The 27,059-nt window shown below is 31.9% G+C and overlaps 1 protein-coding gene across 2 annotated transcripts in view; it reads right to left on the bottom strand.

Moving 5' to 3' along the window:
• The window catches only part of LOC106461624 (peripheral plasma membrane protein CASK-like), a 150,347-nt gene that overhangs the window by 43,433 nt on the left and 79,855 nt on the right, over positions 1–27,059 (bottom strand). For both annotated transcript variants that reach the window (XM_022388630.1, XM_022388631.1), the window contains exons 12-13: positions 5,595–5,672; positions 378–464 (exon numbers count right to left, since the gene is read on the bottom strand). In XM_022388630.1, coding sequence (XP_022244338.1) covers positions 378–464; positions 5,595–5,672 — 165 coding nt within the window. The remainder of the gene's footprint in view (positions 1–377; positions 465–5,594; positions 5,673–27,059) is intronic.

The following is a 27,059-nucleotide window of genomic DNA, read 5'->3' as shown; positions in this document are numbered from 1 at the left end:
TTTAAATCAAGATAACTTGACTTAGTTTATCACATTTGATCTACTGGAAAGTCACAGTTTGAAGCTTAAGTGAGAAAACATTAAATTATTAATATTTTATCACTGTGTTATATTCATTCAATGGATATTATGATAATCACTTAGTTATTGTTTAGGAAGTTTAGTGATTGATCTTCATCTTTGTTCAGTAAGTAAGAAAGTGTGCTATAATAACATTTATGATCATTAGTCACTCGTGGCAATTTTCTCTATATTTATGCAATGTGCTTACTTTAGAAGTAACTGATAATTACCAGGAGAAAAACAAATTATAATAATAATATAAAAAACAACAACAGAAAACAGATTAAAGAAGTGGATTAACAAAAACAACTCACCCTAAAGTGGTGGTTGCATAATATGGATTGTAGTTCCTCAACCTCATTTACCATGCCACTTGGATAATGATTCAGACATTCAAACACCTAGAGATAACCAAAAGAAATAAATAACAAAGCACTGAGAATATATCACTTCTAACCACTCAGTATTTTTTATAAATCATACATTGTAATAATGTATCAATCAACACTGTACTTTTCAGATAAATAAAAATACCAGACAATTCAGTTTCCTTTGTGAAATTATATTTACTTTTAAAACATTACTTAACGTGTTTTCACAAGATTGAAAAATTATTTCATATTAAATACTCATACCAGTTGTTTAATGTTGTGTTTTTTTACGTCTACAAAATAAAGGTACCTAGAACACAGTTAATGTTATGGCACATGCTTGTTTAACTGTCCTGATAATATTTTCACATGATGAATTTTGTTTAAAACTTGCAAAAAAAAACCAAAAACAATCTGTTACACCATTATAAGTGCCTGTGCAAATGTCCTATTGGCATCGTGATGCACTGTACAACTGTAAATACGCCATGTAGTATAACCTATGAAGTTGAAATTACAAAACATGATTATACAATAATAATGATAAAATTTGAAACTATCGAAACATTCACTTGCTAAACACACAAGGTGATGTCATAACACAGATTCAAATAACTATTCTGATTTAATCCAAAACTTTATGCTTTGTGTTTATAATAACGCAAAATGTTCATCCATCCTGGTAAAGTTCAAAGCTTTGTGTTATGTTTTTCACATCTTGTGAAAACATTTAAGCATTCAAAATCCAAGATATTTTTACTACATAAATCAATACAAATGCCCTATTATTACTTAAAACCACATATTTTGTGTTTTTAATTGTGATAACAGACACCTGAATGAGCAAATATTATAAAATAATTTGACACCATATGATAGGTCTTTTAGAGAAACTACACTAATAAATATCAGTTAAAAATAGGATGCTATGTGATAGGTGTTTTAGTTAAAATGATCCAGTAATTATTAGTTAAAAATTTATCATGTAATTGGTGTTTTACATATATGAAAGCAGGTGATTGGTATTACCCTAATGAGCAGTCATGACACTGTGATATAATTATCCTGGACCTTTGATGTCGTGTTATCTCTGACAAGTGTACTAACAACTCTATTTGATATCATGATTTAGGTACTTGTACTCATTATAATGAGCTGCCAGTTAGAGAAAATTTATAATAGGTGGTACAACTATCTTGGGAGAAAAAACAATAATGTAAAGGGTAACATCTTGGCTGTCCCATCCACTGAACAACAACAACAAAAAAGTCTCGCTAAAATTTATGTTTTTGTTCCCTAGTCCTACCATTCTCATCATTACGTTTGAAAAAAAAAATGCACAAACTCTATCAATTCCCTTGCCCCAACAATCTCAAACACCTCAATCAGATCCCATTTAACTCTTCCTTTGTGAAGAGAAAACAATTTGAGAGATTTTAACCTGACCTCCTACGACAACATTTTGATCCCACGTACTATCCTGGTAGCCCTTTTCTGAACTATTTCCAACAATTCATTGTTCCTTCTAAGGTAAGGAGCCCAAGACAGAGCATCATACTCCAAATGCGGCCTAACAAGTTACCTATATAATGAAATTACAACCTCTTTATTCTTATATTTAATACTTCGATAGATATAATCTCAAACATCAAGATCTCTTTCTTCTATAACATTGTTAAGGTTGTTCTAAAAAAAATATACTTATAATTCAAATTGTGATAACGCATTCATTTCTTGCACTTATGATAACTAAATGCCATCAGCCATTTATTTGCCCACCTTACCAAATGATCTAAATCCTAATGTAAAGCAGCAGCACCCTCCTCACAGCAAGCAATACCCAAGACCTTAGATATGATCAGCTAATATATGTAGTTTATCAATCATTTCTTCATCTACATCATTGATACAAACCAAAAAGAGCAATGGTTTTAACACAAGGTCCTGAGGTATACCACTTGTGACATTAATCCAGTTTGACTGAACTACATTTATAACAACTCTCTGCTTTCTTCCACCCAGCTACTTTTCTGTCCAATAAGCCAACATATCACCTTCTCACCTATAGATATAACCTTTTATGTAGTACCTTGTCAAATGCTTTCTGAAAATCCAGATACTCCAAACCAGCATCCTTAACCTCATCTACCTAATAAGTAACTTTTCAAACAATGTCAAAAGATTAGTAAAGCATGCTTTTTCCACACTGAAACCCTGTTAATTATCCAACAAAATGTAAAATTTTGTAAAATGACTTTGCAAGGCATCTTTTATCAGACTTTAAAAACTTCTCCTACCACTGATGAAGATTAATATATGTCTAATTATCGGGACAATTTTTATAACCTCCCTTGAAAATAAGAATAACATTAGCCAACTTCCAAATCTCTGGCACCTGTCCACTACTCAAGGACTTACAAAAAAAAAAAATATAGTAGCAAGTGGCTCACATAATCAATCCTTAACCTCTTTCAAAACCTTTGAGAAACTATTAGCTGTCTCTGGAGATTTAAACTTTTTTTTAACAAGATCAGAATTAATGTGATAATCTTGTTCAATTTTGTTTCCATCTAGCAATTGTTCAAGATAAAGAATATTGTTGAAATCTTCATTAGTAAAAATTTAAGAAAAAGTATAATTTAATACACCAGCCATTCCATAATCATCAGATATGAGCCTTCATTTATCACCCATCAAAGGCCCTACTTCCATCCTAACATTCTGCTTACTCTTAACGTATTTAAAGAAATCTTTACAGTTAATTTTTACAAATTCAGCCATCCTTTTTTCATATACTATCTTCGATTATCTAATTTCTTTTTTGACCAACTCTCTTGATCTTCTATAATCTTCTAAGTCAATCTTAACTTCATAGATTTATGATGCTTTTCATTAATATGATCCCTTTTACTTGCAGCCACCTTTTTTTTTTTCTATAAGAAAAATGTCTATCTTGAATATTCAAAAATTTATTCAAGACATTTTTCCACATTTGATTGTGTCTCCAATTAATTCAGTTGCCCTATTCACAGCAGATAATTCTTGTCTCATCTCTTGAAAATCTGCTTTTTTTAAAATCTGGAACCAAAATCCCATGATTCCTAATCTCCATATGATATAAAACATCAAACCTAATAAATAAATGATCACTTATACTCAGATGTTCCCAAATCTGCACTTTCTCTGCCCTTTATATATTAGCAGTTAACAATAAGTCTAAAACAGTGTTATTCCTAGTAGGTTCCCTGACCAATTAGTAAAGAACACAATCTTCAACATGTTCTAAAAACATATTTCTTTAATGGTTTGACTTTAACATTTCTCAATCTATATGACTAAAATTAAAATTATCCATAATTATGACCTCATTATCAGACAAAATATTAACCTCACTGTAGCATTTAGACACAATATAAATCTTAATGTTATTTTAACATAGAGGGCTATCATGATGTTTGACATAGAAAGCAATAATTTTAATAATAAACACAACGATGATTCATATGATAGTAGTTTAGAGGACCAGGAAAATTTTAGCCTACACACATAATGTAGGAATTGTTATGATGATTGGGAACAACAGTCAGGATTGGCACAACTTCAGTCAAACAAAGGTATATCATGACTAGGTACAGTATGATATGCAATCATATCGTATGCATTTTCTACCCACTTTATTGATTTATTTTATTTGTATGCAGTTTTACCATAAACACGTGACCCAGAAAGTCAGTGATATTGCCTTATTCTAGTTGCTTCGTTTTTCTTCTCTATAGTAGTTAATGTCTATTCTGCCTGAAAATATATTGCAGTAACATATAGCATATGGGTCGAAAGAATTAGCACTGTAATATTCTTTGCTGGCCAAGCTGACCTTGTCTAAATGTTACAGCCAACAAAAGTCACACGGTGATGTTGTCACCTGGACAAAGAAACCAAGTTTACCTATTGACTTCAGGCACACTTTCTTCATTCAGTCCTACAAGGAGATCATCAAGTAAATACTTATTTCAAGATTGTCATGTTTAGTTCAATGGAAGTCAATCTCAAGAGAAAGAAAGCTGTGGAGCTAAGCAAAATCTAGTGGAAGTGACTGTTCTTTCATGTGCAAGCACATATGCCGTGTTTTCTCTTTCTCTGTTTGATAATAAATATTGTATTCATTTCTACCAAATTTGTCCATTCTTGTTATTACTCGGAAAACTCAAGTTATTAGATTCAAAATTCCTCTTCTTATTTACCAAGTGAATCTGCCATTATTAATTATCAGGAAATCAGATTTTACCTTAAAATCCCACAGCAGTAATATTAGGCTGAAGTAGCCAAGTTTTGTCAATAGTGTAACATGTTACTTAGCAAGACTGAGTATTCTTGTTGGTATGAAATTTAAAAGGTGCACTATTTTATTGATGCACTAATTACTACTTTCTTTAAAAAAAAGTCTATTTGAGGCTGACCATTATTAATGATACCTCAGGTAAAATCATAAATAATATTCAACGTTAAACTGGTACACAATTAAAAACAATTTATTTAGGCCTATTTATGGTCTTCAAAAGGTCGACGACTCTACATGTTTTGACGTTAAAACGTCATCCTCACGAGTGAATTACAAAACAATTGCCAAAGTATTTATAGCTTGCTAGTAGGTCACTGACCTGTATGTTATTTTTCATACATTCACGCTAAACCATTCAAAGGAGAATTGTCATAAAATGTGTTTAATTGTGTACCAGTTTAACGTTGAATATTATTTATGATTTTAACTTTATACACAAGTGACAAAATACTATAATACCTCAGGTACTTTTACTCACTTTATGTTCATTGGAAAAGAATTATTATGCTAGTCAAGACCACAGACAATTTACCAAGATTTAAATCTAAACCCATCATGTTGATAGCTTAGACACAGCAAGCTATTCAGAGTATTCATTTTTTAATAAAATTATTGGAATGATTTTAGCCTAGATACAAAAAATATTATTCAAGCTATAACCCTAAGCAGCCAGAACCATTGTAATGGTAGACTATCCACTATTTTTGTTTATACAATAAGAAATATACTCATTTCCAAAACAAACACCTTGTTTCAATTTTCAGTCAGACACTTTAAAACTTTTAAAATACAAACTATAAAACAAAATCACAAGAGCTTACCTCTTTTGCTCTGTTTAGAGCATCAGTTGGTGGACATTTTATTGGACAATAAGATTTGGTATTGATTCTGTCATATAGCTGTAAGGATATATAAAGATGTTTTTAGAATTTCAAATATACAGTCTTCATAAGCCTTCTCCAACATGCTCCACATTTAATCAGATTACAGCAGCATGCTTTAAGAAGGAATAACCATGGTTTAGAAAAATCATCTTCCTGAAAATGTTGAATGTCTATTCAAGAACCAAACACAAAAGTATGTGCTCTTGGTATGATGAAAAAAAAATCAGCAAAAATTACAAATACCATGTACTACAGATATGCTAACTATTTTTTAGGTATTACTAACTTAGTGACTGTGACATAACATTAGTAACATGCTTTATTATTGTAGATGTAAAAGTAAGGAAACTAAAAACAGATTTTTACAGAGTTTCAGGCGTTAAACTACAATAGTTTGTTTCTTCCAATAAGATTTAACCTCTTTTATGTTCAATGTAATAAAGATGACAGTCAACAATCTAGAGGTCACTTATTGACCTGCAAAATGAAATCCAATAAGAGATCTTTCATCTTAAACAAAAATGTAAGTTTGCCCCTCATGAGTGAAGTGGATGAAATAACAAACTAGGGATTAAAGACATTCTTTTAACAAAAAACTTAAAATTAATTCCATTCATATTAACTAGAAAAATTCAAAATCTTTCAAAATTATCAATGCACCATTGAAATGGCTTTTAAATTCTTGGAAATATTTAAATTGAAAAAAACAACACATATATGAACAAAATAAGTTTCAAATGAACTTTAAAAATTAGACTGTAAAAAGCTCTTAAGATACATTTGTTATGAAATCTACTTTTTGATTTCAGTTTGCTTAAGCAACATAAAATGACAATATGCACCCAACTCATTCTAAATTGGGCAGAGGCAGATTATAAATCAACCTGTTATAGAGTTTGTTTTATATTCTCAACATGTAAAGTGATATATTTTACTTGATGAAAGCCATAATGTTCCAATTAAATGTGGCAAAAATCTAAATAATTCAGGTGATATTAGTTAATGACATGCTGTACACCTAGATCAAGCATATTTAGATAACATTTGCAAGTTTTAAAGTCACACTTTAAATGTCACACTTATGATAGTTGTTTTAATCACTTGAGATAGTTCTTATCATTCATACTGACCAGTAACGCCTGTACCTCCACTTAGGTCAGTATAGCTAATGAATGATAGTGTAAGCACCTGGTTTTGAAAAGTGAAACTGACCAAATTCTTTACTTGCATTCTACACTGAACTACAAATCTTCTGTTCAAAAAGTAATGCTAGGTTCAATAGTCTTTGGGTACACAAATCTGAAATGGTGACATGACTGAGTACTGTAATAACTGACTTCCTAGATGTATTGATTAACACAGATGCAGTGTCAACCTTAATGTGATGGCTAAACATGTAAGAATAAATGGCGTACATGTACTGACTTTTGTATGAGAAAAAGAAGTATGGTGTATGCTGTCATATACTCAAGGCTCAAAATTTTTAGATTTAATTTTTAACTAAGATTTGCCAGATAAAGCAAATGTCAAGTCAAAATATAGACTGATTCAGGTTTACCTTATAATATATCTCATAAAATTACAAAAATTTCCAGCGAGTTTCATGTGGAATTACACTACATACATAGTTTTACATATATATACATATAATTCTATATCATAGCATGAAATACGAAACAAAAATGGTCAAACCAAATTTCATACTTAAATAAAGCAATATTTTTATTTCTATGTGATGAAATGTTGCATGAAAGTAAATTTTCAATATGCTGTGTAAAAATACTTTACATTTCAAGTACATGTATTACAAACTAAAAATTTAACCATATTGTTTCTTACCAATAAAATAAGACTAACAATAGGCAAAAATGTAACATATACAATCAAGCTTCTAACACAATAAGCTGTGTACATAATGTTTAAACTGATGTTTCACACATAACTTATCTCTTAATAAAACTGAAACAAGGCCAAGATTTGTTTGGTTTATTAAAGAATGACAATGGCAAATATGCAAATAACACTGAAGCAATTTATTATACATATTAAATAACTGCCTCAAAGAATAACAGCAGTTACTCCATTTTACATCTGTTAGGTTACATGTGTATTACACCAACATAACTGTTACATCACAAAAATAAAAATTATGATAGCTATCTTTCTGAGCATTGAATTTTACAAACTGCATGAATGAATGAATGATCTCACTTATTTCACCTTAGAAAGTTAATTATTTCAGCACTTCTCACAAAAAGCACTATACAATTAGCACATATAATCATCATTCACACACACACACTTATCTAGTTTAACAGACCATCTCTCCTGTAACAAGTTCCCCTTGCTGGCTCACCAGTAAGTAGTAAGGCTTATAATGTTACACTTTGGGATTCAATCCCCATAGTGAACACATCACAGATAGACAATGTGCAATTTTGCATTCAACAACAAACAACCAGGCTGGAGTGTAATTCATAGAAAAAATCACTATGCAAAATTAAAACTGCCCTGTCATATTAACAGCTACAAGGAAACAGAGGTATATGATATATCCAATACACAACGATAAGCTTCAAAAATTATCATGCTAAAAAGGATTACTCATTACAAGAAACAAATACTGCAATTATTTTTTTGATATAGATCTATGTAGAAAGAAAACTTATGATGATGTTATACTGTTGCAAAAGACAGTCCTTGAAAAACAAAAAATTGTTTAAATAAAGTTAATTTCATCATGTGACATGTAACGTACATTACAATGTGGTGCTTCTTAACCTGCACAGGATTTGTTTGAATAATAATTAGAAATACCAGGAAACTTCTTCTAACAGTATTTTATATGAGTTTGTACATGTTTTCTATCAACCAAGTAACCATGAATGACCATTCAGTTTTAGTCAGTATCTGTTTGGTAAACCTTTTTGTAGAGTATATAAATCCCAAATTTTTACACTGTGGAGGTGAGTGATTTCTGTAACTAAATCATGTGCTTAGTTACACAAGTTACTACACAGTACAAAATCGGCCAACATTCTTTAGTGGAAAATATTACTTAAGGATTTAATATCAAAACATGTTTTGTTATGTACGTGGCTATCTATGTTAAATTGTTCTATGATTTAAATCTTTAAAAGTAAAACTGAAAATTGTATGAAGATAAAAAATTATAGTTAAAAATAGATTTCCATTGAAAGATGTACTGTATTTTTGACTGGCAACAACCACCTGAGAAAACTATATTAAGAGGTAAATAAAGGGGGGGGGGATGCTTTGCTGGAAACACTTTAAGCCGTACAAACAGGCTAATTTCAAAGATTATGCATATGGCATGGAGTGAGATTTATGGCATATTTTAGAACTTTTTTTTTTGCTATGATTACCCTTTGTTATTCATTCATTTTTTTTACTTACTTAGGAAAAGGGGGACGGTTAATATTAGCCTTGATCATAGGCAATTAATGACTGCCAGTCAGTGGGTTCTAAGCTTGTAACTTAATATAAAAGTACTGTGTGTAAATGGTTATAGGAAATTATTCAGGTTTATTTAACCACATTTGTATTTCTGATGATTAATCTCACTTTGGGAGTATTTCCAAGCCTAAACAGCCAGTTTTTGTTTTCAAATCTGAAGTTGAGGAACACACATTGAGACTAATAAAGTTTAGAGATGGCTTGAACAAGTAATTAAGAAAACTCTTTTACCCATTTTTGATGTTCTGACAATGTTTCATTTGAAGTTATCTATTTTTGTTATTTCATAGATGTTCTGTCTCAGGTTATCTGTTTTCTTCTGGATTATGTTTTGACTCTGGTTGTTAGCATTTTCAAGTTTCAATTGTCAGTAGATATACAAGAACTTTAAATGATTGTATGAACAAGAAAAAATACCTAGAACTCTTATGAAAGTTTATGTTGTAAACACTGTTACACCAGTTTATACAAATATGTTTCACATTCTCATACATATATAACTATTCTGTTTTATGCTTCTTGTATGTTATTTACATGTATGTTTGGTTATATATTTCTGTACACATACATGAAGAAAATATACAAATTGTATTTGTTTCTTTTATACACAAACTCCCAATGTACACAAACATATAATGTACATTTTTAACCTACACAGTCTACTTGAAGTCCTTCAGTATTTATTATTACCATGCCTTCAACTAATTTTAAATCTTTGAAACAAATCTGCACTTATAAAACAAGTGAAACCTCTACTAAAATTACCTAGTTTAAGTTTTGATAGATGAAATTTATTTTATTTTATGCTCCATACACTTTTAGTTGTATCTTGAGGGACTAAACCAGTGCTCATGCTCAGCTAAAACTTCAAGTAGTCCCATGGCTATATATATCTATACATCTTGAGCTCATGCGGTAACTATGGCAACACTAAAATGGAATCTGCCTCTGCTTCAAGCACCCACTGGCTAATGATTTCCAGATAATAAAAACTGTACATATGAAAAGTAAATTCATGTTTAAGTAGATGTCTCCAAGATAATATATTACACCTTGTCTTCTTGTGCAAACAGATCTTCTGTAACAATAAAGCCCCATGAAATATTTCAATTTCTGAAACTTTTTTTCCTTATCTATTATTAACTTTATTAACAAACAGACCACATTAATGGAACAAGCCCATTTCTGTTAAAGTATATATATAATTTGCTTCTACAGGTTTAACTGTGTCATTAAATAAAAATCCAATTTAACTAAGTTCAGGTTATGGTAATCTTGTCAATTTAGTGGATATGAGGCTTCTTATAAATATAATGGTTTATCTCAATTCTTAAAGTCAACATTGGGCTGCTGGCATGATAACCTTTGATACATTTTGTGCATCACTACATTAAGTTCATTTTGAGTTCTTACCACTAACTATTATTTCTTTCTACAGAAAAAGTAAACATCTTAAGATATATGCAGGAATACCTCTTTCACTCTTTTTAAAGCCCATGACAAACAAAAAGGAATTTTGGTTCACTTATCACGTATGCATAGACAAAAACTAGGAGTGATGAAGAAAAAAACAACAACAAAAAACAATCACAAACTTGAGAGTAACACAAGCAAAAACCCACTGCCAAACATGCTTATCCTTTCAGTAATAGGGGTGTTATAATGTGACAGTCAATCCTATTATTTTTTGATAAAGATCAGACCATATGATAGTAGTGGGTTGTGTTGACTAGTTGCTTTCCCTCTAGTCTATCACTTTAAAGTTAGGAATGGCTAGTGCACATAGCCCTTGAGTAACTTTGTGTGAAAAATTAACAAGCAAACAAACAAACACAAGCTAGAAAACAACAAAAAGATAGATATGTTGATACAGCAAACAAATATACCAAATAAACATAAGAATGGAAGTTCTGTAATGAAACATAAAGGTAGGCAATAAACAAACAGCAAAAGTGTGAGGAATGATTAAAAATGTGAATAAAAAGGACTGGATTAAAGCTAAAAAGGACAGGTTAATAATACTTTCTTGTTATGTATTTGACACTTAAATATACGAGATCAGTTACAAATAATGTTGCTAACATTTCGAGCAACCTTCGCATATTAAAATTATCAGAAGTTTATACTGATAAAATGAATAAAGTTTTATAATTTTCTTAATTTTGACCAATTTAGTACCAGGATTACAGAAAATAGTGGATGAAGTATTATAGTTTTTCATAAACATACCCAGACTCTGTATATTTAACAGGTATGTAATTACCTAAGGATATCAGAGTCTAAATTTTGTATGGAATGTTTACTTTTGTTTTGATCATATATAATTAGGTAGAAATATTTGTAGTTTTTTTTATTCTTTAAATAAATTTGTTTTTGTATTCTATAACTTATGGTAATATGCTGTACAAAAGTAATGTTCTAATATACTTCTTTTATAAATACATATAGGAATATACGAAATTTACGTTACATGATTAATACAAGTTACCACACATTACCTCTCTTGTAAAATCATTAATACAATTTTTGTATTCATGTAAAACTTGTGTATCCAAATAAACATCAGCATTAGATTGCTACTATTTTTAAATCTTAACTAATGTCACCCATAATTAGTTTTTTTTTAGTTTTCTCTTATCTAACCACATGTCTAGATAAATATTAAATTCATAAACTTGTTCTTGGTGGTCCTTAAGTAACCATCATATTGAAATATAATTGTTACTTATGTCTATGCTAGTAGAAGATATTAGAAATTAACTATGGTAGATTTATGGAAGAATATGATGTAATTGAAACTACTTCAAAAATATGAAGCTTTTTGTTTGCTTGTTGTTAAGCAAAAAGCTACACACTGAGCAATCTGTGCTGTTCCCACCACGGGTATCAAAACCTGTTTTCTAAGTTTGTAAGCCTCAGACCTACAGCTGAGTTAGTGGGGGCGGTATTAAACTTAATAATATTATCAATAAATCTCAAACTAAAAATTACAAAATATCAATCCAAGTTGGATAAATAAATGACATGTTTGAGACTCAAATGTTTAGGTCAAATAAAAAGAAAAATCATTTTGAATAGAGAGGCAAAACTAGATTAAACAAATTCTTGATGTTGTAAAATATTCTAAATACTACAGAAATAAGTAGAAATTACAAACACTTGTTGTTACTCCTCTAATTCATACAAGTATTTTTGTCAGCCTGACAATTTTCTAAAAATAAGTTTTCAAGTTCCTTGCTGGCTTGGATTTGTGATACAACAAAAATTATATCCAATAAGTTATTTATATTCTGTTAAGGATTAAGAAAATTGTGATTAAAATTTATGGGGGCTTATTGTGATACAGATTTTTATTATATCTAGAGTAAGAAAATATATCAGTTTTCATTTGCATCTATAAAACGGATTACTTCATCATTTTATTAAGCCCTTCACACCAATTAAAAACTCATACACGTATAAATAAAGGAATACTTTAATATTCTAAACCATTCTTCCAACTTAACTTAAAACTTTAATAGCTACATTACAAAATCTTGATGTAAAAAGTACACAATAATATTTTTTCTATTTAATTTAAAAGCGTAATTTTAATATTTAGTAAGTTATTTTTATAAAATAAACAGTTATAATCACAACAATTATTTACCACGTAGTTTGTGATTATATTAAAATAGTAACTCCCCCCCCCCCCAAAAAAAAATGAAGTAAAATCATCTTTCAGACTGCTGAACAGATGTCACTACAGTGATCGATGGCTCACACTTTTTATAAACTGGTTAAAATGAAAACAAAAAAAAACATCGTTTACAATTCACCACGAATGGAATTTTTTGTTGGATTAAAGTCAGGAAAAAACTTAAGTTATAAAGCCATTTATCTTCCTAGTTTATTTTTCACAATAACAAAATTCAACGTTTTAAGATTATTATTATTGTTACGACAGCGGAAGTCACGTGACGCTGGTAACACTTCATGACATTCTAGAAGGCCCGAGCATTTTCTAGGCGCCCTCTATTTTAATATATAAGCCCGGCAAATAAAGCAGAAAGAAGAAGTGACGGCATAGATAATTGCGGACAGGCTGAGATACAGACGGATAATTGAGTCAAGCGCGGTAATGACCGTAAGTAAAATGCGTGAATCATTGTGCATTATAGCGTGTGTTTAAATGAAAGTGACTGTGGAAATTAAGTGTATTGCAAAGTTGTATTGAGAAACAATAAACCAGTTTTATTTAAGAAAGGACTTGCATCGCTAAAGTTTCATAGGAAATAAATTATACGGGAAATTAACAAACGAAAATAGACGTAACATTATTTTACACTTTCAAACGTAAACTTTAGTTAGTGCTTAATACAGGATTTAGGCAGCGTACTTGTGACGTTTTAAGGGAATGGAAGTTACCCCAAACTTAGAGATGACTCAACTTTGGCTAGCACCGGCTGTTGTTAAAGAGTAACGAAACTTCGTCAGTAAATACTGGTTGGTAAACTTCCTAGATTTACTGATATCGTAAAGAACGCTATTTAATTTATGGAGTATATCAAAACAAAACCTTTCAAATTGGAAACAAAGTTTTCTTCCATGAAACTACTTTTCAGAAAGTTCAAAATATTCTAATAAAGTAAGGCAGTGATTTCTGAAATTTAAATAGCGGCGCCCCCTAACTCAGAAGTTTCCGTTGCGTACCCCTTCACATTAAAATAATTTTCTTAAGTAATAACAGAAAAATCACCATTTTATTTACCCGTTTTTAATAGTTTTTATATGAAAAAATGCTTGTAATGAGTGAATAAATGCGAAAGCATAGAAAAAAAGAACACGTTGAGAGCAATGTTACAGATTTGTTAGGTTGTCGTCGTCTCCCCCCAAAGGCACCAATACACGCCCTAAAGTTTGGAAAAAAGTGAAGTAAGGTATTCGATCTGAACTCATATTTATGATCTAAGCGTGTGAATATATTGCGCCGGCAAAGGCTGTTACATGTCCTTCCAAAAAGCGATTAGTTTTCGATAGCATTACTTTATCTACGAAACACCAGTATCAGAATGTAATTTCAATGCATGTCGTTTCACTACGACTTTATATTGGCTGTGGTTGTCACGTGACTTTCAGATTTGCTTATTCAATATCGTTTTAATATAACGTACTTGTCTGAAAGAGAAAAGGGAACGGTTTCCATATAAATAACGTCAAAAATGTTATATTGCTTTAACAAATTTTTTCTAATGAAGAAAGTCTTTTCCTCGAAAGAAGTTGAAGGGCATAAAAATTCTTCCCAGTAACGCTAGGATGACTGGTCAGAACGTTCTAGCACTAAAGATAAAACGGAATTATGTAGCTGTAGTCGAATCGCTAACAAAGATCCCAAGCAAACCACTAGTTCTATTTCATTTTAACTAGGACACAACTTTTCAAACTCTTATTATTTTTGTATTCAATTTCTCTTAAGACCTTAACCAACGCTATAAGATACAGAGGGTTACACGTGGCAATGAACCGTGCCTTTAATTTACTCGAACTGAACGGTTTTAAAACTATTTACATTATCTATGACATCTCGTATCTGACAACTTCACAGTTTAAACCTTTTTTTTCTAACTGCCTTTACATTCGTATTTATTTCACGTATAGTTACTCTATATAATAATAGCAATACAATCAAATACATCTTGTACACGATCTTAACTTTGCATTGTTTGTAATACTCCTACTTCGGTAAACTGTGCCGAACGCTTTCTGAGTTTGGAGAGTACAATATACACGTGAATATGTGTGTCTAGGGATACCACATACGTGATGAAAACAGCTTTTCAGCAATAACTTTGATACAAAAATTAATTATTACTCCCGAAGAGGAGTGATTATCATTTGATAAAACTAATATTGTTTGTTCGCTGACTGACGTTAACAAAGTTTGTATAACAGAGGATTATCTTATCTTTTTTTTTCGAGTGCTCAGTGTATGTAAAGCTTGTCTTAGCAAGTGTACTCAAGCCTGGAGTGTAATTTGACATAACGTGGGTAAGCATCAACTATGCAACATATAAAGTTAAAATAAATTTCGAACAGGTACCTTTACATAGTCCTCTTCGATTCAGAATATTTTTAGTTACACAAATCGATTGCCGAGCATTTCCCACATTTCTTTAATCCATATTTTCCTGTATAAATCAAACTTCTTTTTTCGAAACTGTATTTTACATGAAAACTTATATAATATTTGAACCTATTTATAATGTTAAAGTAAAAGATCGGAATTTTCCCATTTCCCTTTATACAAGTTTAATCAATCATCACAAAAATAGTGAGACCATCATGGACATCAAACAAGATATAGACAACCTTTATCCCAATACTCTGTATACACATCTTGTTTAGAAGTATTCAGTGGTTTATTACTCAACAATACCATAAAAATATTATCAAAACAAAACAACAACTATTATTTATTAAAACTTAATCTCGAATTTTAGCTGAAGCATAAGTTCCTATATTTTCAGACTCGAATCACTTGAAACTTTAAAATCGAATACACAAATAGATGAATGGAAGGAAGATATGAATAAAAACCTGAATAAAAGTACTTTATTTTACTGGCTTGGATATCATAACAAACTGATAATGAATTAAACTTAGCAACAAACTTAGAAACATTTTGACATGTTTACATACTCTCCTTAAATACATATAATATAAAAATCCAGGAAAGTTTGTTTGTTTTTAGAGCAAAGCTATGTCCATCGTGGAGAATCGAACCCCGGATTTTAGCGTTGTAAGTACATAAACTTACCGCTGTCCCACGGGGGACGTCTAGGGAAGAAATGTGCTGCCATGAAAACTAACAAGAGACGAAGTAACCGAACGCTGTACAGTAAGGCAAAACAAAGTTGCATACAACTGTTCTACTTGATAACAAAACCTTCCATACGATGTTGAAAGATTTATGGCCATGGAGATATTTTCTATTTCTTCGTGAAAACTCACCGATTTTTGTAAACAAATATAAAATATCGCCATTTTTTTCTAAACCTGTTACAAACTACTTGAATACTGCATTGCATAAACAACACTCATGACAAAGGCAGGTTTCTTAAAAACAAAAACATTATATAAATTGTTCGCATATTTTTCTCACACACACACAAATATGAGAAGGCGGGATATAAACAATGGTGTATAAATCACTTTAACTGCAAAGAAAAACTACACGTGTGCTTTGTGTGCTTTTGATATACGCACGTTTTAATCCATTCCCTTTCAACATCAAAAACCTTTCCTTTTTCATGAATATATTCAAGGATACTGTTAATTTTGAATTGTATTCATAAGCATTTTGATCTAGTTACAGTACGAATATTACAAATAGGAAAAGTAAAATAAACTTTAAATATCAATGAAACCCGGTAAAAATAATCCTTGGAAAGGAATTATTACTTGTAGCGAACGGCAAAGTGGCACGCGAAAAATAAGTGAAACAGAAGTTAAAAAAAAGGATAAATCAACGGATACAATAAAAGAGAAAAAAGGGCTAATCCAGGTTCCTTGAACTTGAAATGCATCTACCTGTTGGACATGCGACTATGAGAAAATGGACTGTTGTAATATGCAAGTAACAGTTTCCAGACGTTTTCCTATTATGTTTACCATTGAGTCATTGAAAACCAGCTGGTCAGATGTAAGGAATATTTCAAAATAAGTACCTAAGTTTAGACTGCAAATTTTCATGTTCTCTATTAGAGATCAAGGGGATATTTGGGACTGGCTACATGCATTTACTTAAAAACTAACAAAATCGTGTATGATCGTTCAAATCAAGACGAGGAAAATGTCTGGAATAATCGTCTTTTTCCCGTGAATTTTCACGGGTAATTTACTCTAAATTTGTAACAAGTATTAATTTGTATTTACATTTTATTTTTTAAAATCATTAACTGCTGGAGAGGCAGCCCTATGTCTAGCTATGTTAACTATAACTGAGAGAGGATTATACAATAATACCATCTTTCATCCTGGAAGATATGATACATTAACAATGGAAACGTGATAGAGAAGGTGACTGAACTACTGTATTAATTCGTATTGCGGACGACTTCACACAAAAACACTATTCCTTAATATCAGAAACTAGATATTTCTGGTTGTGGAACTTCCTACAATAATACTTCTCAATGAGAAAACTAGACACAACTGTGTTATATCTCACTGTGGAACACCTCATACAACAAGGCTATTTCTAAATATTTGTCAATGGTAAAGATTTCATGCTGCAAGAACACTCAATGCGAGAAACTAAATACAACAATACGATATACGGAATATTTCATACAATAACACTACTACTCAGAGTGAGAAATTAGGCAGAAAAAGCTTATTTATCAGTGCATAAGATCTCACACAGCGTTACTATTTTTCTATGTCAGTCATAAATTAACTTTCCAATATTAATAAGCTATAAAACTTTATATGGATAAACTTATTTATCCTTTTTTATTATGTTTACAATAAAAGTATTATACATTTCAGTAAACATGATATTTTCTATCCATAAATATACAAAAAAGTTTTAAGCTTTAGTTGAGACATTGTAAACCCAACTCATTAAATAATTCAGGCTAAATGTATGCTTTAAGAGTTTCGTACAATTAGTTTGGAAACATAATAAAATCTATAGTTTTTACAAGTTTTATATATGGCGCAAGTACTACAAAAGTTTCATGCAGCCACACAGTAAAACAAAATATTAAACAAAATTATAATTATGCAGCTCTACTGAGCGATGCGAGGCAGAACCGAGTATAATAATCGGGGAACAGGCGTTCTTCACAAACGCGCTATACATATTAAGCCATACTGGAAAACGGTCTGTCTGTGGACGCATCTCCTCCTAAACGAGTTGAACGATACAGACCAAACTTAAATTCCTAACTTAGCTGTCCAAAAGCAGGCCAAATTCATGTTAAGCTTTCTCCTATACTAAAAAATAAAAATATTTTATAGAATACCCCCCCCCCCCCTATATCATTACTACACAGGAGTTTGAACAAAACTCACAACGTAACAAAATTCTACAAAACAAATATTATAAATAAAATATTCAGCATTTTGGCTTGTTTCCCATAATAACCAAAATATACAGTAATAAAATTTACAGCTACAATGCGGAAGCTTCTACTACGTCTGGAAAGGTATTCGGTCAGGTTATATTCAGACCACTTCCTCCCTCCTTTACTATCGTATGATAAACTATCAAATGCTAAAATAATATTCATAAAATCAGGGCTTGAACATTATATAAAACACTGGGTTGAAACACTGATTCTACTTCAGGGCCATGTCCATAAATATAATGCTTAAAGCATTTAGTGCAATTTCACTATTTCTCTTCATTTGGTTGTTTTTACTCACAAACATTTCCAGTGTACAATGTCACTGTTTCACTTGAGGTAGATACCAGACGAATATTTTTCATATAATACCCTTTTAAATACACATGTGATACCTAATTCTAAGCGATATACTATAGTCTAGTGCAGGTAGACTTTTTCTTATAGTAAAAATTGAGTGGAGAGAGATACTTAGGACCATCATCACCATGTATGATATAACAATCTATTTAGGTTTACAATGCGGAGTGCATTCCTTTGATCGTTGTTTGGTCAAGTGACCTGGGAGGATCAGGTTCACCTTGGACTTCTACCTACATACGTAGATTTTTCGTGTTTTCTGGTATATACTTCTCTTTTTCGCGGAGAATAGATATTGCTGCTGTTTAAGTTTCTGCTCTTTTCTGATCCACATCATTTAACTTCCGGTTTATACTAGGGTTAAAATAAGCGCTTAAGCCTGAATTAGAAAACAAAAAATCATAATTAAAATATTTTTTAGAATATTTCTTACTTCTTGGTGTAAGATATAGTTTTCTGTAGAAGCGAAACTTAAGATTATTATTAAATTAAATGCATAAATGTGCCAACTTCAGACAGTAGAAATCTTGACCACATCTCTACTGTGAAATGGGCTGCTCTGAACAAGAAATGACGCAATTGCTTTACCATTTCTGCCAAGTTTCTTGAATCGACTCCCATATCTCCTCACTTCCAATCCACTTCACCTGCCTTACAACAATTTTCTTGGAGAATGAACGCTACTGAAAATCTTCGCAGAGATTTTGCTCATAATTAGCAAATCTGTGCGTGTTTTCTGCGTTTTCGATGAAAAAAAACAACAAACAAACATATATATACATATATATATAGAGAGAGAGAGAGAGAAAGAGAGGGGTGGTGGTGCAGTCTCCTTAAATAACCTGCTATTTTTTAAGGTAAGACAATTAAAGTACATTACAGGAACTTCAAAAAGAAAGCCCATTATGGACTGAGAGTTCACTTTTACTTGTAGACATTCACCAGATCTGTTGGGTTCTCACCAAGGGCAGAGCTGGGCATGTAATTTGCCTCTCAAAAATTAGTCAAATTGCACATCTACTTAATTTACAGGTGTGTTAACTAAAATACTAAAAAGAAGCGTAGGATATAAAACACTTTAATAAATATAGATAATCACGAAACTTTGTTTGTTTGTAGTTAAGCATAAAGCTATACAAAGGGCTATCTATGCTCTAACCACCAAGGGTATCAAAACCCGGTTTCTAGAGTTGTAAGTTCGCAAATATACCGCTGTACCACTGGGGCGCACGAAACTTTATATACATATTCATAACATATATATTTTATACTAAAGTACTCTAAACGTTATTAATGCACTGATAGTGGAACAATTTTTATAGTAGGGTACTGAAATACACTGAACAAAATCGAAATCCCTATATATGATGGGAACGACGCATTCGGCGAGCTGGTGTAACTCACTAAAATCCAGTTTTTTCCGGTCAGAAATCGAGCATATAGCAGTCCTATTCACAAAGTTAGTAATGTTTATAATTAAATTTTACATCTAATACATTAACATTTGAGTAACAATTAAGCCAGGAGTGAAATGTATTTAGTTAAAATTACGACTTGTTTTTTACATCTTTCACTGCCGGTGGGGGTCCACATACTACATCTTAGTCAGTAATTTTAAGTTTTAGTTTTACACCTGTTTAGACAGACAAAAAACTAAGCAAGAAACGCTGAACGAAATCAGTAACTTTCTATGGAAACTACACAGAGGACACGGACAAAAATAAGTGAGGATAACTGAAGTATTGATGGTAGTTTTTTGTTTTGCTAATGTGGACCCTTTAGCTATTAAAGTTGGACCCAAAAGCAACTTATGGCATAAGTCGTTTAGAAAAATGTGTTTATAAAGTTGATATGTTCCTCATCGATAATTACAATTTACATATATAATTCGTACTGGTAGCAATTTGAAACCAAACGACCATTAATATATATATATATATATATATAAAGTACAATTTTCTACAAGAAAAAAGCCACATATATATCACTTTCTCATACTACCAGTCTGCTAACAGTTTATGCTCATTGTGAAATAACAGCTGTTGATGTCACATACGGAATGTGTTATGAAGAGTTACTTTATACTAATGTCACATTTCTGTCAAAAATGTTACACCGACCGTGAGTTATAAATCTCAATACTGGACATATTTTATGATTTGGCTTATTGAGGTAAACACGGAAATATAACACATATTTCTGCCACGTGCTTCTACTGAATATGTTTGTTTGAAGTTATGCACAAAGCTACACTATGGTCTATCTGTGCTCTGTCCACCACGTGTATCGAAACCCGGTTTCTAGCAATATAAGTCTACAGACATAACCGCTGAGGGGCCTACTGAATATGAAAAGTGATACTACTCCTGAACCATTTTGAAGCGTTATATTTATACCAATGTTCATTAGCTTCATTTAATCTTTGTGAAGATTACAATTCTGACCTATAAGTAGAATTGCAATTCTGTTGACGGAGTAAATATTTTAAATACTATTGCAAAAGACAAGAATTCCAAGCAATTATTACCACTATTCCTTTAATTCTCACCACCTCCAAATATAATTACGAGTACCAAGTTTATTTGGATCTCAGATACAGTGTGATAATTTATTTTTTCACGATGTATATAAATATATTTGTCTTTGTTTTGAACCCAAGACCTACCTCACGCCCGGCGAGTGCTCTACCAACTGACAAAAGAGTTAACCCCCTACTGCTTGGCTATAAGTCACTTTTTAAAAATTCAAGCAACAATAGGGATCGTGTCTAAGTATGGTTTGTTTGTTATTGCTATTTACAAGTTTTTTCAAATCATTTGCTGGCTTACTGTTAGTTATGATGTAGATTTTATCATTTAAATTCATGAAATAAATCAGTCTTCAGATGTATACAAACTGTGTGTAAAACACTTATGTTTACACAGAGGGCTCACTTTATTTCAAACTATTTTTTTAACTTTTTTTTTAAAGTGGTTTGTTAAGCATAAAGCTATGCAACTGACTATCTGTGCTCTTCTCACCATGGGTATCGAAACCAGGTTTTTAGCGCTTAAGCCTGGAGACTTACCGCTGAGCCACTGGGGAGGGGAGAAAAAAAGATATCTACATTATTAAATAATGTTATAAAAACTGTAAGAGACTAGCTATTTACTTACATATACTAATTTTGTACTTATAAGTCCGAAAATATAGCTGATAGCACGTGGATCAAAATGATGACACAAGTGCATTTTAAACATTGCAAGTAAGAACGATATATTAAATAACTATATTCATTACGCGGTTGATTTTTAATTCTGATCTATGTAGGTAGCTTGATTTGATCACCAATTTCTATTAATATCTAAAAAATAAACAATTATAATGTCAAGAATTACTTATCACATGATTTGGGATGCTATTAAAATGGTAAACCACCAAACACGTGCAGTCACTTTCCATTATTCTTTCTGGCTACTCAACAGACGTCACTACATTGATTGATGTCTCGCACTTTCTCTAAGCTGAGAAAAGCGGTCGTTTGCAAGTCATGAGGAATGGGAGTAATTAGTGTTGGATATAAGTCAGAAAACTTATAAAACCATTTATCTTCCAAGTTTAATTTACCTAGAAATAAAATTCAGCCTTTTCAGATTATTATTTTTTCATGTTATCAAATAGTTAACTTTATTTGGCAAAACTTACGTTTACCGATATCGTGTTCCACCTTGTTTGATATACTCACTGCCCCATGCAAAGGAAAACTTTTCAAATCTGCAAGGTATGTGGATTATTGTTGCATTTGATGAAGCATCAATAGGTACAAAAATGGAATCTATATCCGAAAATATGTATGTACCCCGCATGGACCTAATGAACCTCCATACCAATTTTGGGGAAAATTCATCCACACCCTGCGAAGTAGTTACATGGACATACAATAGACTGTACTATTATAGTTTTTTGTATTTTGTGGTTTTTATGGGCGTTGTTTACCACTACTTCGCCTTCTGTTATGGATCTTCACCAAATTTGGTACAAAGGTTTACTGGGTCCATGCGGAGATACATGCAAACTTGCGGTTTCACTTTTTGTGTTTTGCAGTTTTTATGGGCTTTGTTTTTATGTTTCTTACAATTACAAATAAAGGAAGCAACTTTCATGTTCTAAAATAATCTTTCATTAATCATGAATTTACATAACTTCCGTCCAGGGAAAGGGTGCTTCAACTAGTAATAAATAAAGTGTAGTGTTGATAATGGTGATGATTATATCAACAATAATTGTTTGTTTTTTAATTTCGCGCAAAGCTACACGAGGGCTATCTGCGCTAGCCGTCCCTAATTTAGCAGAGACTAGAAGGAAGGCAGCTAGTCATCACCATCCACCGCCACTCTTGGGCTACACCTTTACCAACGAATAGTGGGATTGACCGTCATATTATAACGCCCCCACGGCTGAAAGGGCGAGCATGTTTGGTGTGACACGGATTCGAACCCGCGACCCTCAGATTGCGATTCGAGTACGCAAAAATAAGTTTGAAGTTCTCCCCTCTCCCCCATTTTGTCTTCGCAAATTACATTGTCCGGTATTGTTGATATTAGCATAATTGTTTTTATTTCTAGTTTCCCACGTCGATTGAAGACAATATTTGAGGTTAATGTTGAAACTTCATATTCTGTGTACATCAGTCAGGTAACTGTTGTTTTTGTTACCTTACGTCATTAAAATATTGTTTCTGAAGAAAGTCTTTGTTTTATGTTCTTTCTTAACTTTGTTTCTATCCTTCATTATAACTTTTCAGCTTATGACCTGACGTTAAACACAGATTTTACTTAGGATTGTTCATTATTTTGGAACATTCTTATGTACTTTATGACGTAACGTTGACAAGAATTGAACTCAGAAGTCGTTAATTTAACGCCACGAAACGAAACAGGAATTAAGCCGAGTAAAAACTTGTGTTCTGCATAATTGAGTGAGATTGGAAAGAAATAGCAGTCAAAACAGAAAAATCATAAATACAATATAACTTTGGATATAAATATATTAGTATGTACCGAGATATACGTACCATAAAAACCATTTGATATTTTCTAGATGCTGAGGGATTTCTCTCCGAAGTAAAAACTAATGCAAGGTTTCTGTTTGTCATTTATAATACTTAGTTTATTTCATAACAAGTTCTTTATGAAATACTTTATTCGAATAGTTATTCAAAATATGTCACTTATATACATTCAGAGTTCAACACATAGCTAATTGTACGTTTCTAAAATTTAATTAACGATATATAAATCCATTACTTCATCTAAACAACATTTTTTGTTTGTTTTAAATTGCGCGCAGAGCTACGCAAGGGCTATCTGCGCTAGCCGTCCCTAATTTAACAGTGAAAGACTAGAGGTAAGGCAGCTAGTTATCACCGCTAACTCTTGGGCTACTCTTTTACCAACGAAGAGCGGGATTGAAAGTCACATTATAATGCCCTCACGACTGAAAGGACGAGCATGCTTGGTAGGACGGGGATTCGAACCCGTGAACCCGCGACCCTCACATTGCGAGTCAAGCGCCTTAACCATCTAAACAACGATGTTTCATTCTTTGTTCTACAAAAATCAGAAGACAAGCTACTATAATTGTTTGTTTGTAATTAAGCACAAAGCTACACAATTGGCTAACTGTGCTCTGCCCACCACGGGTATCGAAACCCGGATTCTAGCGTTGTAAGTTCACAGACATACCGCTGTGCCATTAGGGGGCAGCTACTGTAAAAAATGATAGTAATGAAACAAAACCCTGTATAATTGCTAAACATTACTGGAAAACGTACGAATTGACACCAAGCAAGAATTGAACTCATAACGTATTGATCTTGCAAGATAACTACTGATCAGTTAGAAGCTGCAACACACACACACACACACACATATATATATGAATTTATATAAATCTCATGTCAAAAATGCAGATAATTGCTCATTACCTATTAAAACATTAATAAGTGCATTATGAAAAAATATAATTTTATACTTTATTTTCTAAATATTTCCATTTTGGTATTTTTGTGAAAACAAACAAACTGACTTTATGAAAATTATTTTATCAATAAATTTAAAACCACATTTAAAGTTACATAGCATAATATATACAGGAAGTTTAAAACATATATGTTTGTTTGTTTAGAATTAAGCACAAAGCTACACAATGGGCTATCTGTGCTCTGCCCACCACGGGTATCAAACCCGGTTTCTAGCGTTGTAAGTCCGCAGACATACCGCTGTGTAAAACACGTATAAATAAATATATAAAGTTTTAAAGTAGAAAAACGCGGGAAATGTTTTCATTGTCAAGTAGGTCTTATGAGAAAATGCTTACTGTAGAAACCAAAGAGTATCCTGGAAGATACGAAACAGGTATTTTGGTCAAAACATTTTTATTTTATTAAAAATATTTTCTTAATAAATTTAAACCCACATTAAAAGTTACATAGGGAGTTTAAAACAAATACAAAGTTTTAAGTTCAAAAAAGCGGGAAATTTTTTCATTGTTAAGTATTTACATGTGGTTTTATTTATTTGTTTTCAATTAACAATAACAAAGGGATTTAAAAATATTTTTATAATGTTTCACACACACTCACAGAGATCCCCTACGTATTGCAATTTGCGATAAACTGTTTCAGAATTGTGCACAAGGCTACACGAGTACTGCGTCCACAAAGCCGTCCCTAAAATGGTAGATTAGAGAGAGGGCATTTGTGTAATAGCACCTACCGCCAACTTTTTTTTTTTTAACTTACAACCGATTCGTCTTGGATGATTCGTACAGAAACACACACACACACCAACTTAACGTCTACAAGCCCTATCACTCACACTCATCAATACTGTTTCTCTGTCTTGTGGCACCACAGACACAACGTATTATTTTCAACTGGTGTTATGTATTGACAGCCACGTTCAATTTTCAAAAGAACATAAAAAAGCACTATTTTTATCGAGCTTTCACTGTGAACTCTACTCTAATGTAGACCTCACAATTATTATCTCACATGACAAGTATAGTTTGGTAGCTTTCCAAAACCTTCGACGGTATTTTTATGAACGAATAATAATGAGCGGTTGTCAATTTAACGACATGTGCATAACTCAGATTAATATTCTGGTTCATACCTGTATAGATTATCTTTATCTGCAATTTAATTGACGGGGAGCTTTAGATACCACGTATATAACGTGACGAAACACCATTCTATAGAATTAAGTTACGGGTTGTACGTATGTTCAATATTCCTAACTTTATGCAGTTTTCAGGCTATATCATCACAGACCTAGAACACTAAAAATATACAAACTTATAACACCAATTTAATTAGACACTCAAAGTTTCGCTTTACAGCTTTTTCAGGAGCGTTCCACTAAAACACAAACCACAACTGACAACAGTTTGGTGTTATAAGGTCGTTTATTTCTAGTATTAAAACGTAAAATGTCATCTATATACCAATATGCACTACAGAAATAATAATTATAGTCTTGTCCAAAAATACTATGTTCCGTACAAAACGTGTTTAGTATACAGAAATCGTGATATGTGGTGCGTGTGTGTGTTTCCTATTCTTGAAATTATATCTTTCTTATTTAAAACTGCACGTTTCATTAAAAAGTACTACATATAACATCGGTTAATAGTACGAACTGCCCAACTAGAATCTGTAGTACGACTTTCTCTTTAAAAAAAATCAACATTTTTCTATTCCTGATGTGCCTCATCTTCAAATACATCAGTCTTGTTCTGATTAAAGATCACAATCCTGTCTATCCTTAGTTTCGTGTTGCTCTTGGTCAGTGTGTTAATCACTATCACGTTGATTGACATCTTTCTCTTCTGGCAGTATAAACTCTCTTCGTGGCTTCTGAGTAAGCTTTTCTTTATTCATGTACAATAAAACAGATAAATTTCCAACATTGTCCTTTGTTGTTTGATCATGAATGGTTCTCTGACGAACACCTGACCTTGTTCCCCTTTAGAAAATGTTCTTGCAGGTGTAGTAGGCCGAATAAAGCTTATATTATCAAATCTCATAATTTATGCAGCAACTGAACAAGGGGGAATCTTCAATAGCTGCGGCTGTAATTAAATCTCAAATCGGTCAAGAGATGGAGCTATGAGCTAAAGGTTTGTACTTGAAAAAAAAAAAACACTCAGAGACATTCTATGAGCCGCTATACCGCGGCTAACAAGAGAGAATACTCAATAGCCGCGGCTCTTGAAATTCTTTTAGGCAGGATTAGGGTAACTTAATCTACGAGACCTCTCCCCCCCTTTTTATTAGCTATACTTTTGTGCGCCAACAATACCAAGCGCAATTTTATTACTCATCAGGATCTCTACCAGTTTACCCTCAAATTGAAATTCTTTTAAGCGAAATTAGAGTAAATTATTCTATGAGACCTTCCACCCACCCCCTTTT

The sequence above is a fragment of the Limulus polyphemus genome, unplaced genomic scaffold (assembly GCF_000517525.1).
Source record: "Limulus polyphemus unplaced genomic scaffold, Limulus_polyphemus-2.1.2 Scaffold1000, whole genome shotgun sequence".
Taxonomy (NCBI): domain Eukaryota; kingdom Metazoa; phylum Arthropoda; class Merostomata; order Xiphosura; family Limulidae; genus Limulus; species Limulus polyphemus.
Note: the sequence above shows the minus strand (reverse complement) of the source record. Positions and strands in the feature narration are given on the sequence as shown.